This window comes from Colias eurytheme, chromosome 11 (genome assembly GCF_061535395.1).
Source record: "Colias eurytheme isolate Ceu_HAF_F1 chromosome 11, ilColEury1 Martin Lab GWU primary, whole genome shotgun sequence".
Lineage (NCBI taxonomy): Eukaryota > Metazoa > Arthropoda > Insecta > Lepidoptera > Pieridae > Colias > Colias eurytheme.
The window spans coordinates 3,178,153-3,194,432 of record NC_142990.1 but is presented as its reverse complement, the minus strand read 5'-3'; the positions used below and the strand labels follow the sequence as shown (position 1 = coordinate 3,194,432).

Here is a 16,280-nt window from a genome sequence, read left to right as displayed (position 1 = left end):
TTAATATATAATATGGTTTCTGTAATAATTCATCAAGGATTATTTCTTTTTAAAAAGGATTTTTTCTCTTTCAAATCATCTATTGTATTTGGAAATGATAAATTTTGTTTGATCCGACACCACGCATCATTGTGTACACTGCGATGTTTAAAGTTCTTCTGTTGGGTATCCCCAAGATCCCAAAGAGAAGAATTCCAAGAATTCCAAAAATTTGCACCATCGAGCGCTTTTTCATTTGACCACTCCATGTCGGTCGATACGTGCGTCGCCGGTGAGCTCATATTGCACACTGAACAAACGGTAGTGTGGCCGCATACGCAATAATTACGGCGGTAATCTTCTTTGATATGCGAAAGAATACCGCCGCCGGAGCTATTGCCTACCGCCATTTGTCATATTGATTGGCATTGTAGAATTATGGCCATAAGTCGTGATTACACCGAGGTGTTGTTAAAGTTGTGGCAATAATTATTGGCATATCACGGTAGTGTGGCCGTAGTATTAACAAGGTTTGCTGCAGCAAAATTTCTCCTTTATTTCAGGAAATTTAAAAATGAGTTGTGAAGCTGAATTTATAGTAAAACTCAATTTTCCTTTCATTTATCATAATCGGACCCTCCTGTTTTTCTGGATTTCATCCTACTTAATTTTTAATTTTTAATTTTAAATCATTTTTGAAGGCTTCGGCCCTAGTCTATCTCGTCTTGAAATGAAAAAAGAGCGTGCGTGCACACGTGTCAGAAGTGAAAAATCTTTGGCAACTTGCCGCAAGATACAATAAATCGTCACCAGCCTTACTACCTCATGACGCGACCATGAATTTTGAAGTGAAAACTTCTTTAGCGGCGTTGAGCACTTTTTCTGTAATGGGTATAAAATCTTAAACTCGCGTCAGGACACGTGATCTGATCGAAAAAGCGTAAGACGGATGGAGAGTAGACAGCTATCCCCTCTCTACTACGCGCGTTTTCACTTCTGCGTGACTTCCGCCGGCACTCCCGGAGTGCAACCCGTCTTTTTATTTTATTTTTCTCAACGCGCGTTAACAAATTGAATCGGGAATATTTAATTATTCATTCTCGTTTTTGTTTTAAATATACATTCAGATATAAGACTGATTAGAATATTCATTGCTCAGATTTTAACGAGGTTATATTATTATTGTGATTATTATCATCATCTATTGTATTTTATTATCTGTGTTAAATTGTTGGTTGTCTATGATAGGTTTTATGAATTTATGATATTGTCTATTGAAAATTGATGTTTGCTATATTTTGTTACAGAATAAAAAATAGTTTTGAATTAATTTCTTTTTTATGATTAGGACTTAGGTTGTAGAATAAATAGGTACTATTAATAATAAGTAATACGAACTCTTGTAGGCTTAAGGAGTCCAATATTTTAATTTGTGGAGGTTAATAGATACAGCTATCATCATAACACCAGTCCTGGAAACCTCATCCCCAAAAATGCCAGCAGTTACTTCTACAACTGCTGAAGATCAAAATGAAGCGGAACAAAAAATGTGGAATGCTCTCAAGCGATATATTATACGTGAAAGACAGAGAAGAAAAGAAGGTAATTTGATGTTAATCGAAACTTCAAGACGCAATAGATTGGTATTTGAAGCTTCCAAAACAGATTAAAATTTTTAAATATTTTATAATTTTAGAATATGAGGCTGAGGTGGAAGAAGAAAGATTACGTAAAGAACGTGAAGCCAGGGAAAGACAGGATGTTATGACTTTGGGTAAGCCGTAAGATTAATGCCATAAACACACTGTACAAAACCTGCAAAATGAACATAACCGATAACAATGACATTTAGCACACATATATAGAGAGTAACTTGGATTAACATATAGGATAGGTTCTATCCCGGAAATTACATGGGAATGGGCATTATGCGTGTTTTTCTTTGAAAACGCAGGCGAAGCCACGGCCTGAAAGCTAGTCTAACATAATAATATGTAAAGCTTATATTATTTTAAAGTATGGTTTAGCCTCTTTTTTTCTCCCTTATCTATAAAAGTCAACTCAGGCATAATTCAAACATTAAAATGTGGGTACAAATCACCACATAGTATAGAGCAAAGTTGCTTCCTGTACCTGTCTGTGTGTATTTATGGTTTATACTTTAAAACTACATAACAGATTTTGATGATTATTTTTACAGATAGAATGATTCAAGTGGAAGTTCTTAGTATATAATTTCTTAGGTTTTTGATAAAATGTGTGAAAACGCAGCACAGGTGGAATGCTTGCAAAAAATAAATGAATAAACCATGTTTAAAATCTTAACAACAACAACAATTTATTTCAGAGGAAACAAAAGAGCAGATAGAACAATTGGAGCAAAAGCTCAAACAATTAGAAAAGGAGAAACAACAACTGTTCATGCAGTTGAAAAGGGTGTTGAATGAAGATGAGGTTAGAAAGAGACAGCAACAAAAGGAGGCTAAGTGAGTAAAAGAGATGTAATGTGTTTCACATATGAATTATTATTTCTTATATTTTATATCCCTTACATCTTATGTCCTAAAGGGAAGGATTCTTATGACTTATAACAACTCATAAAATTATTATAACTATGAAATTAAAGCGCAAACAACCTTTTTTCAAATTGTGAATTTCGTTAAGTAAACAAAAGAATTAAATAGTATAGAAAAAGTAGCTGATTAGCTTTATTAGTGTAGTAAAACATCTAAACAACTGTATTAAATTTTAAAACAAATCAACAATATCAAATAATACACAAATATCACAAACAATAATAATTGTTACTTGTTTCTAATAGATAAAATTTATCTTAATCCCTCTTTTTTCAGTGAAATGCAACCAATGAAAATGCCTCTAGGTAATATTCAAATGCCTATGTTTTCGATGCCATCGTCACAGCAAGGGCAAGGGGAACCCCCACAGAACCAGGGTCGACCCTCACATCTCAATTCACATAACATGCTTAATAAGGTATTCATGTATATGCCATTCCGATATTTTGATATATTTAAAATGTTGTTTTTTTATTAACAATGTTAGGGATGTGACATAATTTAGTTGGAATATACAAATAAAAATTATTGAATACATTCATAATATTACAATGTTAAGAATAATGTCAGCTGATACCTAAAAAAAATAATTATAATAGAATATTTACATTCGTAAATTAAAGGCAAAAGAAATTTGTTTATGTGTTAACATTTTATGAAATGGGAATGATTTTATTAATAGTAAAATTATAGAGTATCATCTAAGGTCAATTCTCTAGTCTAGCGTAGCAATTAAACTTAAATAAAGGAAATCTTCAGGATTTCCTGTTTCCATTAAAGTTTCAAAAAAATTCTAAAATAACTGTGTATAATTTTTATCCATTTATATTTTGAAACAGATTATATAATACAATTAACTTGCAGTGCAAAGGTCTACTAATAATTCGTTACATGGATGCTTCAGGTATTGTTTTTACAATATCAATGTCATGCCTTGTGATGAAACTGTATTACTTAGATATGGTGTCGCTTTAAATGTGTTTATTTTTTATCTCTGTTATGTTGTGCATCAATTTTAAAAACTGTCTATGTTTGCACGACTCATAATACGAAGCATAAGAGAGTGTTCTACGATCAAAAAATTTGTTGCTATCTATTTAATCAATTACATGATTGATCCATGGAATCTCCTAAATCTGAACATCGTTTTATAGATGATTTAATGGAGATTAATAATATGTACTCTCACTAGTTTAAATTTATACAAGAAAATGAAGCCGGAAAAAATTTAGGTACCTATAGAAAAAAGATAATTCTGGTCAAACAACACTTTTTTTTAAATTTGAAACATGCTTGCGTTAAACTTTATTAATTAAATCATGTTATTTTTAATTAGCTTGAGATCGACTATGTGGAGATTGGTATCGAAAATAGTAACAATATGATTAAGCACCGTTTCATAGCTATTTACGAAAAATTCAAATTAAAAATTACATATATTCTTTTCAGCGAATGAGCATTATGAGTCGTGCACTTTTGGATTTTCCAAAATTTTTTGAACTTTTTATTTTCTTTATACCTTGCGATGACCCTCCTCTCGATGTTGTGGTAGATAACACATGGGGCTCAAGGTGTTCTCTTTTTGTTCAAGAAAAACTACTCAAAGTACAAATTGTTTCCACAACAGCAAACTATTGTCCGTGCCCCTATACAGTCGGGGGTTAAGCGGCAACGGAGCCCTTCGCCGACGTACGCTTTGTATGCACATCGGTTGCACCAACCGTCTATGAAACAACACGCTGTTTATTCTGATCATAGTAAGTTTTGTTATTTTTTTTATTTTGCAAAAAAATTTTTTTTCGGCTGCAATCAGCATTTTGTCTTTAAACTTTTGTATTTCAATTGTTCTTCAATTTTGTACCATTAAATATTTTATTCTAATTTTAGATACACTTAAAATATTTTATACAATCCTAAAATTATAAAATTTTGATATCTAGACAGTCACATAATTGTTACAAGCTATTATCCCCATCGCAGAAAAGGGCTGACTTACATCAGCAGGATATTAGCCTTTAAGCCTATACGAATAGAGATTATTTTGATTTGATTTGTGAAATCTTTTGCAGAAGTAGAGGATGGCCGAATGGGCCGACAAATGGCTCGAGCTGTACTATGGAACAGTGAGTTTTGTCCGCTAGGTGTCGCTAATGTCGCTTGTGCACGCGTTTTTCATTGTGTTCTACTTAACCCCCCAACCAATATATAACTTCATTTTGTATTAAATTCCTTCCTTCATTATTTTCATACCTTCATGTTATACTTTATTTGTACCTCCGTGATTGGCCTTGACCTGTCTTTACTGTGTTGCATTTTATTTCTTTCGAACTTCCACTTACGATGCTGAATTAGGATTTTTTTTCTGACGCGATTACTTTGAACTGTTTTCAATAAGTCTAGGTACTGTAACATATGGTTTTTTTTGTGTTAATTTGAAGCATAATAATGTAATTTTGATACGGCCTGTAACTTAAACCTGTTAACTTCTAACCCATACATACATACATTCTTTAACAAATAATAAGTATTTTGGATAAAAAGATTGCATTGTTTCTCAGCATCGCTTATGGAAGTTAAAATATTGTTTCTTTCTCGGCATTAATTCCATACTAAAACTCGACTAATCCAAATTTTATTTTTCATTCCATCCATTTTTCCTTTTTATTTGCTTTTCAACGCATTCAATGTGGTAGAATAGTCTGGTTTAATTTAATGTAACTAATATTCGTTTTGTCTTGAAGTAATCATAGGAACTTATTAAGAGTAGTGTAGAAATGATTTTTTTTTTTAGTTTTTAGTGATTTTTCACGTGTTCAAATCTAAAAAGTAGATAGAATCATAAATTTACACCTTGGTGCAATAAAACAGAATATATCCCATTTCATTTTCATTAAATTTCAATTTTACTTCACTCACTCCCTCTATTATTTCTAGTTAAAAAAATGTACAAAAACTCCATCAAATTTGTTTTATTCTGTACCCATTGTAGGTTCAACTCACGCATAATTGTTCACGTTATACCGAGAATTATACTTAACCCAGCGTTAAAATGTTACGTAGTAGCAACATTAAGTACCTAAATATAAATTATAGTTTTAACTAAGAAGTTAAAGGTATTGTGCATAAAAATTTTAACTCACAAAAATAAACAAGAACCGTTTTTTTCTACTATATATTGATTTCTTAGAAATACTTAGAATTGAATAATATTAAGTACTTATTCCTCAAAAAATATTTATAATTATGATGAATATTAATTTCATACAGTTAACCATCAAATGTTACGTATATTGAATCAGCTAACTATAGGCAATTCAATATACCCCTCAAATATGAACTAATCTATATCTCCATTTACAATCGGCATTTACCAATGGTATATTGAATCAGCTGCTAGCCGCTCCAATATACCGCTCAATTTATCCACTACCCTACCTTGTACAATCCATATTAACCATACAAAATGTATCTAGAAACGTCGCAATACGCGTCCAATGTGAGTGGATCGTCTGGTGCGTACTACGCAATGCCAACCTCAGGCGTAGTGGGCGTGGTCACTGAACGACCGCCGCCATTGCTATACGCGCATCATGCGCATACGCCGCATACACCGCATACCCCGCATACACCACACCATACGAATCTAATGTATGCGCCGGCGCCGCAACCACAGTTGTACTTGGATATGCTGAAGAATAGGGAGGGTCAGCAACATAATGAACAGAAGAAGGAATCTCAGGTTAGTGGAATACACTCTATAATACAGGTATACGCCACATTTGCATACTCCCTCACGCAGGAAAACTGCAGAGGGGGATGCGTAAATGCATTTCCCAACGTTAAAAAAAAAGGTATACGCCACATAAACCACACGATACGAATCTAATGTATGCGCCCGCGCCGCAATCGCAGTTGTACTTTGTTATTGTTACTGGAATAGCGGCGAGCTTGTCGCCAAACCACGGATAATTTAGATCTTATTTCTAAAGCCTTCAAGATTTATAATCCAAGCCAAGATTTATATTCAGTTATTATAATATTATAATAACAGGCACCACAAGAACATATCGTTCGGAGGTTGGCGCACTGTCTCACTGTCAAATTGATAACAACGGGTCACCATGAAATTTGACTTTGATTGCAAAGCATTAAATTTCGTAGTTTAGGTCGTAATTAGACGGAAAAAAAATATATGGCATGAAAAACTTTGCTTTTGTGCTTAGAAGACTGATTGAAGGAAATTTTAAAAAATCTCGGATTTTAATTTTTGATTGAAAATAAAACTATTGAAATAAAAATGTTTATTATTTTTATTAAGTTTTACTATCAAATTAGCTTACAGAAAAGTGGACACTTTTGCTTTTTCTTTTATGTTCATAGCTACTTTCTCTCAATAAACCCCAAATATAGTCGCCCATCATGTTTTCATTGTATTGGCCTTGATAGCGTTGTTCAAAATTCATGATGTCCTGATGGAAACGTTCTCCTTGCTCTTCGGAATAGGCTCCCATATTGTTTTTAAATTTATCCAAATGAGCATGCAGCATATGTACTTTTAATGACATCCTGCAGCCCATGGCCTTAATATTTGTAATTGGAATTTGCCTTACCTTCCAAACACCATTTACAATATCTACAAGCAACATGTGGAGCCCATGGCTTATCTTGATTCAAAATACAGTTCAAAATACAGGACAGTCAAAATATGCTTCATAGGCTTCACAGAGAACGTGAGATGTCTTTAGTTCATATTTCACGTCTCGAACTTTAATAAATTGACCACATATAAAACAAAATGCATTAGCATCGTAATTTGCACTTTCGTGACGACATTTTAAGTTATTCTGGGCTTGTAAATAATACAAAATGGTTGTTTATCACTCGGGTGCCATCTAGCGGCACAGTGTAAACGTTAATATCCCACTCTCACCACGCGGTCTTTTTAAAAAATTAAAATTTATGAAAAAATTGAAAAATTTGTATTATTATTATAACTATCACAAAAGCAAACTTTATACCGAAAAAAGGTATTTTCTTTTCGTTTTTGTGCATAACTAACTGGAAAATAATAGTATAAACTTTAGGACAAAGAACGAAAATTTTTTTGTCGAGTCGTGTAATGTAAACCATATTCTAATAGGAATAAGTACTATATTCTAAAAATATACCTACCTATAATACCACTTACCATTGACTGAAACCACTGATGAATTGAAATTTACACCTTATCGTCATAGTCATAAGTGCTATATTAAATTGCAGGCGCCACAAGTACTAATCGGTCTAAGTGAAGCTCACCACCCAGCGGTGAGCAGTGGTGTAGTGTACGCACAGCCACCGGCTTCTAGACACATTTCGATACATCCACCGCAACATAATAATATACAGGTGAGGGTAGATTAGAAATAATTTGGAAAATCCAAAAGTGCACGCCTCATAATTTTTTTTTAATAAATATTTATTAATTATTATTTTTGTTTATTTAATAACAATTAAACCACATCGAATCAGACCCTGAAAAATGAAAGGGTTCTATTCCTGAGCATACTCAAGCGTAAGAGAAAAAAAAAGACTCGATTAGTAAAGTATTTCGGTCGCTATCGTGTTAACAAGAAAAAGGATCCGCACATACAGACACACGGACGTCCAAGACAGAACTTTTTTAAACTGTTTTTTAACTAGTTTAAATAACAAAAATGACATCAAAAATATCATGAACGTTAAAAATAGTGTTTTTTCTTAATATGTGTGTGTATGTATTATCTTACAAGTGCAATGTATGATACATAAAGACATTTTAAGTTTGAAAAATCAGATGTTTTGCGCGAAGTGACAGTAGTACCCACCTCAACGCTTCGCTTATGAGGCGTGCAAAATTAGGTATAGTGAGAGATATTTATTTATGGTATAGTTTAGATAGAGAAGTGTACTATTATGTTAAGTAGGTAGTTAAATAAGTGATTTCTGTAGAGTAGAGTAGTTAAGTGTAGTGGTTTTTAAATACAGAGTTCATTTAATGTTTTATAAAGTGTCGACTTTTCTCCGAAAAAAATGAAGCAAGTTTATGTTATAAGGAAGTGTTTATTATTATTTCGTGTAGAGAAATATTGTGGATTGTTTTTTTTTATGCTACTAAAAAATAATCAAGACGTGGGCCTCAATTGGTGAACTAATTAAAAATTCAAATGAATCTATGGTTAGTGACATAAGACATTGCAATATTTGACTAAAATTTAAGAAAATTGTGCAGTGTGCACTAATGCAATATTTTTCCTTCTACCCTACATTTTAATGTCAATGTTTTTTCATACTTTCAGACGGCGAAACCAGGCAGTATAACTCAAGGATACCCAGTACAACAATCCAACCCAAATGTGCAGAACCCCAACATATATCCAAATAGACATCGTTATTAGCTAGTAATTGTTAAACAACACGCAAAAAAACAAAAACCATAGAACTGTTAAAAAAAAGTTCATTAAACATCTGAAACAGTATTGTAAAAAAAATACAAGTAGGTATTTGTTTGTGCAGTGTTGTTCAGTGGATATGACGGTGAAAGAAACGATTTTGTATAAAGAAGTATTTTTTGTTTAAAATAATGTTGTTTTCAATCGATTATAATTATCAGCACCAAACAAAATTACAGGTGCTAAATGTTTTATTAATTTTGTCGTGTAAATACAAAATGCAGATAGGAAATACAGAATATATTTTGTTGTAAGTTATCTATAGGCTATTTTATTTAAATATTTTGTACATAATATAATCCTTAACCCTGTTATTATTTTTAATCTCATACGTTAAATGAAATATAAATGTATTGTAGAAATAGGCTTTTGTGAGCTGGTGGCAGAAAATAAATTTTATACTTAACAGACATTGATTTTTATTTTTACCCTCAAATATACCCAATAACATTATACACCCATATGTACTAGATTCTTCACTTAGTTTCTTCAATTCTAATAATTGGTTAATCTTATAGGAAACAAGGCAAAAAATACCCAAAACTTAACAGAAAATAGAAAGTTACTATACTTAAAACTAGGCACATATTAAATTTGTCAAATAATGTGGTGATTGCATTTTTACTATCGATCAAATGTTTTTACGTCACATTTAATAACTATGTAAACGTATACAGATTGTATAATTGCTATGCAGCCGAGAAAATTATATCGTCTTATTACAACAAAAACATTACCTTTTCAAGGGTATTTTTGAAATATTTGCAGGTAGATACATAATACAGTCTCAAGACTAGGGAATGCAATCCCGACTCGAGATTGCAAATTCGGGATCCCGCGGGATTAGAAATATCAATCCCGCGGGATCCCGGAATTTTCGGGATCCCGTCTAATATAAAAAAAATGTTGAATTCAGATGAATGAAAAAGGTAATAACTGCTTGTTTGTGATAGTTGGGCCATCCATAAATTACGTCACGCGAATTTTAGAACTTTTCAACCCCTCCCCCACTCCTTGTCACACGTTGTCACATTTTTAGTACCCCGTCCCCCCTAATGTGACGTGACACATTTTTCAAACTTATGCATGTATCTAAAAATAATCAAAAGAAAACAGTTATTTTCATTTTTTTACTTATTTTTACTTATTAAATAATCTTAATTATCGAAAATTTAAAAAATCGTAAACTTTAGTGTCCCACTTGCATTACAAGTTACAACATGACTCTAGGAATTAAATGTTGTTGCGTAAGAGATAATCTTATAGCGAGAGTGCGAAATTATTAATAAATACATATAGGTAGGTAGATTAAAAATTTTCTGTTCAAAGTTTTTTGCTCGCGTAAAAATTTCGTTTCGTTTTATTATGTCACGTCACAAAGCTTTTGATCCCCCCTGCCCCTTTTCACATTATGTCACATAAATAATAAATAATAATAATAAATTCTTTATTTGACAACAAAAAATATACATGTACATGCAATTATAGGATAACTTACATATAAGTAAAACATAAATCGTAGCTGTAGGTACAATTAATTGCAATATTTGAACAATGTCTCCTATGCTAGGAAATGTCCTGTGTTACAGGAGACATTTATCCGTCCGTTGATACAAGATATATACCTGAATATTATAACAATTCTATACTATGCAAGTATCACTTTAGCCGAAAATTTGATGACTTTAAAGAATAAACTCTTTGCAAAAAAAAAAATATATACATATATATATGAGAGAAATTTAACTAAAAATCTAAAAGAATTTAAAAGAAAGGATATACGTATTGAGTATGTGTGTGTGTGTGTGTGTGTGCGTGTGTGTGAAAGAGTGTGTGTGTGTGTGGATAAAGATGATACCCTCCCCCCCTATTAACGTGGGACGTAATTTATGGATGGCCCCTAGTTAGGTTAACTAAAATAACATATTACTCAAAAGAAAATAAAATCCTTTATTCTTTAATCTTACCAACTAAATAATAATCAGGTTGTAAGGAAATTAACGTAGGTAAATTAGGTAATCAAAACAATAAGCTTATTTCAAGGGAATTAGGAAAAATTGATAAGCTTGCGCCCCGAGTGGTTGTGTGTTGCGTCGCTGACCACTGCCGCCCAATCCCGTCAATCTCGAACGGGATCTCGTCATATGATGCGTCGGGATTGATCCCGAAAAATTACACGAGATCTCGCGAGATCGGGATCCCGCGGGATCGGGATTGCATTCCCTACTCAAGACTTTAATAAACGAACAATACAAAGATCGAAGTTTAATTTGCTTCTACCACGAATCGATTTGGCCTTCAATAGTTTTAATACTGTGGGGTTTCATTAGGTAATTGCCAACCTATTAGGTATACCGTCTACACTACGATCTAGAAAATTATGGAATATTATGATTTAGTTACACGTGTTAAAGTAATAGTATTTTATAAATCTTGCCCGCATGGCAGTAAAAAGATAAACTGATTATTTTGAGTTTAATACACAGACATGTATATATAAGTAGACAACGCAAGTACCGCGATCTGTATGAAAACCAAGCGTGTCATATTTTTTGTACTGACCTTGACGCGTTATGACGTCACGAGCGCTTTTTAGTGATGTTAATTTCATTTTACGCTAAATCGATTAGGCCGCCACTCGCGCGGCGATTCTAGTATCGTCCTATCCCATCGAAGTAAATCGAAAGAAATCAGATCAAACTAGATCTATGTCTAAGAGGTAGTCAAATAAATGAATCGTAATCGATTACTAAATCGATTCAAGACAGAAAAATGATAATTACCATAGACAGAGGGATGATAAAATAAAGTTATAAACCTTTTAATATTCTAACAAGTAAACTAATGTGTTTTAGCTTTTTCTTACATATGCCCATTGAGTTACCATGTACTACGTACTAGAGAGGCCATCGAAAGAAAGTAATGAAACTGTCAATCAATCAATCTTTATGTCCCGTTGCATCGATCCATTTTCCTTTTATGTTCGGGTTACTTGGAAAACTGAAAAAACAAACATAGTCTAAGCAATAAGGAGTTTTCTTAAAAAACTCCCAAGATGACACTTTAACTAATGGCGTCCATGTCATAATATTTATTTTTAGTACCTTTGTATTAAAATACTTAAAAGTTCTAGGTCAAGTCGTATTAAATGACAAAAAAAATCTATGCCTTTTTTTCTGAAAAATTGCTCCTTCAAATTATCATTTATCTGTTCGATTATAAAATCGATTAGAATCGAGAACTGTTGCATCAAATGAACATCACTAACCACAAAATTGGACAGAAAAATGAGAACAGAAAAATGAGAAGACGCTATTCATTGCTTGTTATCATACGACGCGATCTTTACCGTGCCAAGTAAAAGCCGCAATGTATTCCGAATCATTTCGTATGATTTGGTATCCGTGTTTGTCACGATCGTTTTCCACAGATATTCTTTATTTGATTTTAAAATAAATAGTGCATATTCTGATTAGAAAATTACTTACCGGTGGAAGGAAACATCTCTGCTAACTCGGCCACTCACAGCTGTGGAGTTTCTACAGTTTATAACGGCGTAATTCGGCATTTTACTTTATTCAGCTTCACGTCTTTCCTTGGCGAACTGCAAGCGCGGACTGAGTGTAGGCCAGCGTCAAGTAAGTTTCATAATCGTAGTTTGGACACGGGAAGTACATACACTCGCTTAGTCTATCTTGATATATGTCCGTGGTTTAATAGATGGAATCAATCAATCAAGTCTTATTTTTGGCATCTTGCAAGTGTTTGGAAAGCTATGCCATGCAGCCTGTAGGTACGGCTGTTTTCAAGCATTAGTGATTAGATCATCAAAAGTAGGTTCCTATTATAAAGAATCGAATTACTAACAATTCTCCGTTATAATATGAAGATATATGGTATTTAAAATTTCTTGTAGGTATGAGTATAATTTTAAGACGTCCGTCGTCATCAATGTAATTGAAAATTCTCTAAGTAGGTAGGTATATCATAACACTTCTATAAGCTGAGTTTTCAAAAAAATGTTGAATGAATATTACTACATATTTTGAAGAGACCAAAGGATAATTAAGATCTTTTATAAAAAAGTAGACTAATGAAAATGACCAGGCTAATTATGAACAATAGTGATTGTTTTCCGTACGCTGACAAAAGTATTATTTTCTTCCCTTTAAAATGCAGCCATAACCTACCGCACCTGTAGAATAAGAGGGGTAGGTTAGCGGAGGGGGGTATGACCTAGAAGTGGGTCAGCATCGATCAGTACTGCATCTTATTCACGATAGCCTATGAATCTGGAATGATCGGTGAGTAAATGTTTATGTAAAACTGTTTTCCGCTTTGAATTTGTTTCGTTTGATGCTTTTCTGTTGTTGTTGTAGACAAGATTAGAAATTGTCTGTGGTTAAAAAAAGCGGGAAAACTTTCATGTCGTTGTCATTAATATTTAAATTGGATTGCGTTGGCGTGATAAGTTATCATTGATAAATGTCTACTTATTGCCTTTACAATTTTTATCTTAATATCTCCTTTTTGTTTATTGAAAATATGTAGATATCTTCTTGCGCACCTACTTAATTTGCCTACATCTAGTAGGGCATTTCCTAGACACTGTGTCTTTGTATCGGTTAAAGAATTTACCTTCTAAATGACCGGGTAAGCATTGCGCTAGATTTACTCTTTTCTTTTTGATTTGATTATATTCTCCATGTCACCCAAATTGAATAAATTTTCGAGAACTTTTGATAAAGTAATGTTACTGGTGTGATTTACAATAGGTACCTACGAAAAATTAAATTGTAAAACACTGTTCTCAATTGAGTTGTTAATTTATAGATGTTTGATTAGGGCTGATGTTGATTAGCTACGCTCGATTATATCTATAAAAGTGCCTAATTATTAGTTGCTTGCTTTGCTTTTTTATGTGATGGATAGGTACTTCAGCAATGTGTTTGTAGAGTTGAACTAAATAACATGTCTTTTACCTGTACGGATTGTGTAGGGTTTTTTTCTGATACAATCACACATTTGGTTATTACCTACCTACTTACTTAGGTAAAATGTAGTTAGGAACTAACTATGTCTATATCCAAATATATTATCTTAGTGAGATTGTCTGGCACAATTCCAATACATCCCGACAAACGATCCGTAATTTCATTCGTTCCGTGATAGATTGAAAAGCGAAAACTAATGTTTCGCTTAGTTTTCTTTCGAAGGTTTATGCATCTATGCTGAAATAAACATTGATGAGACAATAAGTTGTGCTACGTTCTTACGTCTAAATAGGTACTTTCGTCGTTTGTTTATTAATTATGATTGCTAATTTTATTATTATAATATGACAGATACCTATTACTTGCCTTTGCGAAAGTATTATTATTTTTAATTAATAATAACTTAAGTAGCAATACTTATAATAGCAAAAATAAAACGTGACCTTATATTTAATAGGTCCCTTTGTGCGCTATGACTTCATCCACACTTTAATTACAATAATAGTTCCAATTGAAAGCTTTTACTTAATTTGGTTCCAACCTTCATAAAATAATAGTCCATCACTACAGTCACATTAATTTTGAAGTAATCACCTAAAATTAGTCCAATTAAAATAAAAGGTAAAAGTTACTATGTATCTTCAAATTCTATATGAAAATATAGAATAAAGCCGGATTCCAATCAATCATGTCTAAGAATAGTTTTATTGAAGGAAAGAAAATTAATCCTCAATCATTAAAATACAATAATATGCGTGTTATATATTATATAACACGCAAATCAATGATTATATATCTATTGACTATCAATAAATTAAGAATGGTAGCGTGTAGCGTGACGCCATTAAAAAAAGTCAATGATACATACCTACTTGTTTTATTCTGTGACGTAGAACCATAGTAGTACTCTCGTAGCAAAGTTTTTAGTGGAAGGCTTTTTATTGATATACATAATAAACATAAATATATATCAATACTGTTGAATCTAGATTCAATTTATTAGTTCATCGAGATTATTGAAGAATTTGTACCAAATTAGCTTTCCGCCCTCGTCGCCGTTCGCGTTGTCTGTAATTTAATAATTTTTTTTCAATACCTATTTCCAATATCCTCCCTGTTATATCCATTGGTGAAAGCAGAATTATACGTGTTTATGAGTTTATCGCATACAGATGGAGAGACGCAGCGGACTCTACTTTTATTAATAAGTATTTATATAGCCTACTTGTTTCATAAACATTCATAATATATTATTAAATTGTACGTCAATATACATAGGTATTAAATACCAATATCTAACTGAAGCATAATATAACATGTTACCCTTAAATCATAAGTTCTACATGAAAGTAAGGAGATTGTTCTACGATATAATTGCGTGGATTATCGATGTAAGGTTTCAACAAATCACTTATATAAACACAATATAATCTCTCCAACAGTGTTAAAACTTTAGTTAGGTATCTTATTATATATTATCCTATTACCAAGACTTCCTTAGCCCGTGTAAAAATAGAAACATGATCTAATAAAACGGATGAATTTTTTAGCTCTACAAAATGCACCTAATTCTTAGGATATCGGTAATTTGTTTACAACAAAAGGTAGACTAATTAGATTAATTTGTTTTGTCTACCTCTTTATTAAATCCTCATATAATTTCTTATTTATTAGTGTTTATAATTTTAGAGTCTAATTTTCTTTGTCTCAATGAAATGGTCTTGTACGCATGCGCGATGCTATCGACTGCTCCCCTCAGCAAAACCTGAATGTAGTGCTCGGTTATAGATAGGTACTATGATGCGATGTAGTGAAACAGAAATGTCTTTGTCTGGGCTCAAGCACTAATTCAATTACATACATACTTAGCATAGGCACTCCTAACCGCATTTAAGTGTTTTTATACGTAAATAGAAGTAGAGCAGCTTTTTGTCTGCTCTCATTAATATTTCCTTGTTAACTAGAAACTTAACTTAAACTGCATTATTTTGAATATCGGGTAAAATCAAAATCATATTTTTTTTAAAGGTATTTTTCATATTTATTAGGTACTTAGAGAGAACGGGCAAAAAAAGATGAATAAGAAGTGAGATTTTTCTCTTTTCTTGTTAGCGTAGGTATTTTATGACAAATATACTTTCCTAAATTGTCGATAATAGGTAATTTTTTGTACTTATTGTAAAAAAATTGTGTCCATGTAGAATGTGTTCACGTCGATAGCTAATACGTAGTTGATTTACATAAGACAAGCTCTGACTCTC

General features: G+C 32.4%; 1 protein-coding gene across 2 annotated transcripts; it reads left to right on the top strand.

Annotated features, from left to right (window-relative positions):
* The first annotated feature begins 1,336 nt into the window (after positions 1–1,336).
* On the top strand, positions 1,337–9,426 carry LOC149904416 (uncharacterized). 2 transcript variants are annotated; one of them, XM_090107367.1, is made up of 9 exons: positions 1,337–1,581; positions 1,676–1,753; positions 2,327–2,465; positions 2,832–2,973; positions 4,183–4,312; positions 4,625–4,678; positions 6,029–6,294; positions 7,818–7,943; positions 8,873–9,426. In XM_090107367.1, exons 1-9 carry the CDS (start codon positions 1,473–1,475, stop codon positions 8,969–8,971), a joined length of 1,143 nt encoding a protein of 380 aa, XP_089963493.1. In that variant the 5' UTR covers positions 1,337–1,472; the 3' UTR covers positions 8,972–9,426. The 2 variants fall into 2 exon arrangements, with proteins under 2 accessions (XP_089963493.1, XP_089963492.1); XM_090107366.1 differs by having other exon boundaries at positions 4,147–4,312.
* Positions 9,427–16,280: the final 6,854 nt, after the last annotated feature.

Excerpts from the sequence above, each read along its gene's own strand:
- LOC149904416 (XM_090107366.1), top strand. The coding sequence starts at position 1,473 with ATGCCAGCAGTTACTTCTACAACTGCTGAAGATCAAAATGAAGCGGAA. Across the intron at positions 4,679-6,028 it reads TCGAGCTGTACTATGGAACA|AAACGTCGCAATACGCGTCC; the intron begins GTGAGTTTTGTC and ends AAATGTATCTAG. Across the intron at positions 6,295-7,817 it reads AACAGAAGAAGGAATCTCAG|GCGCCACAAGTACTAATCGG; the intron begins GTTAGTGGAATA and ends ATTAAATTGCAG.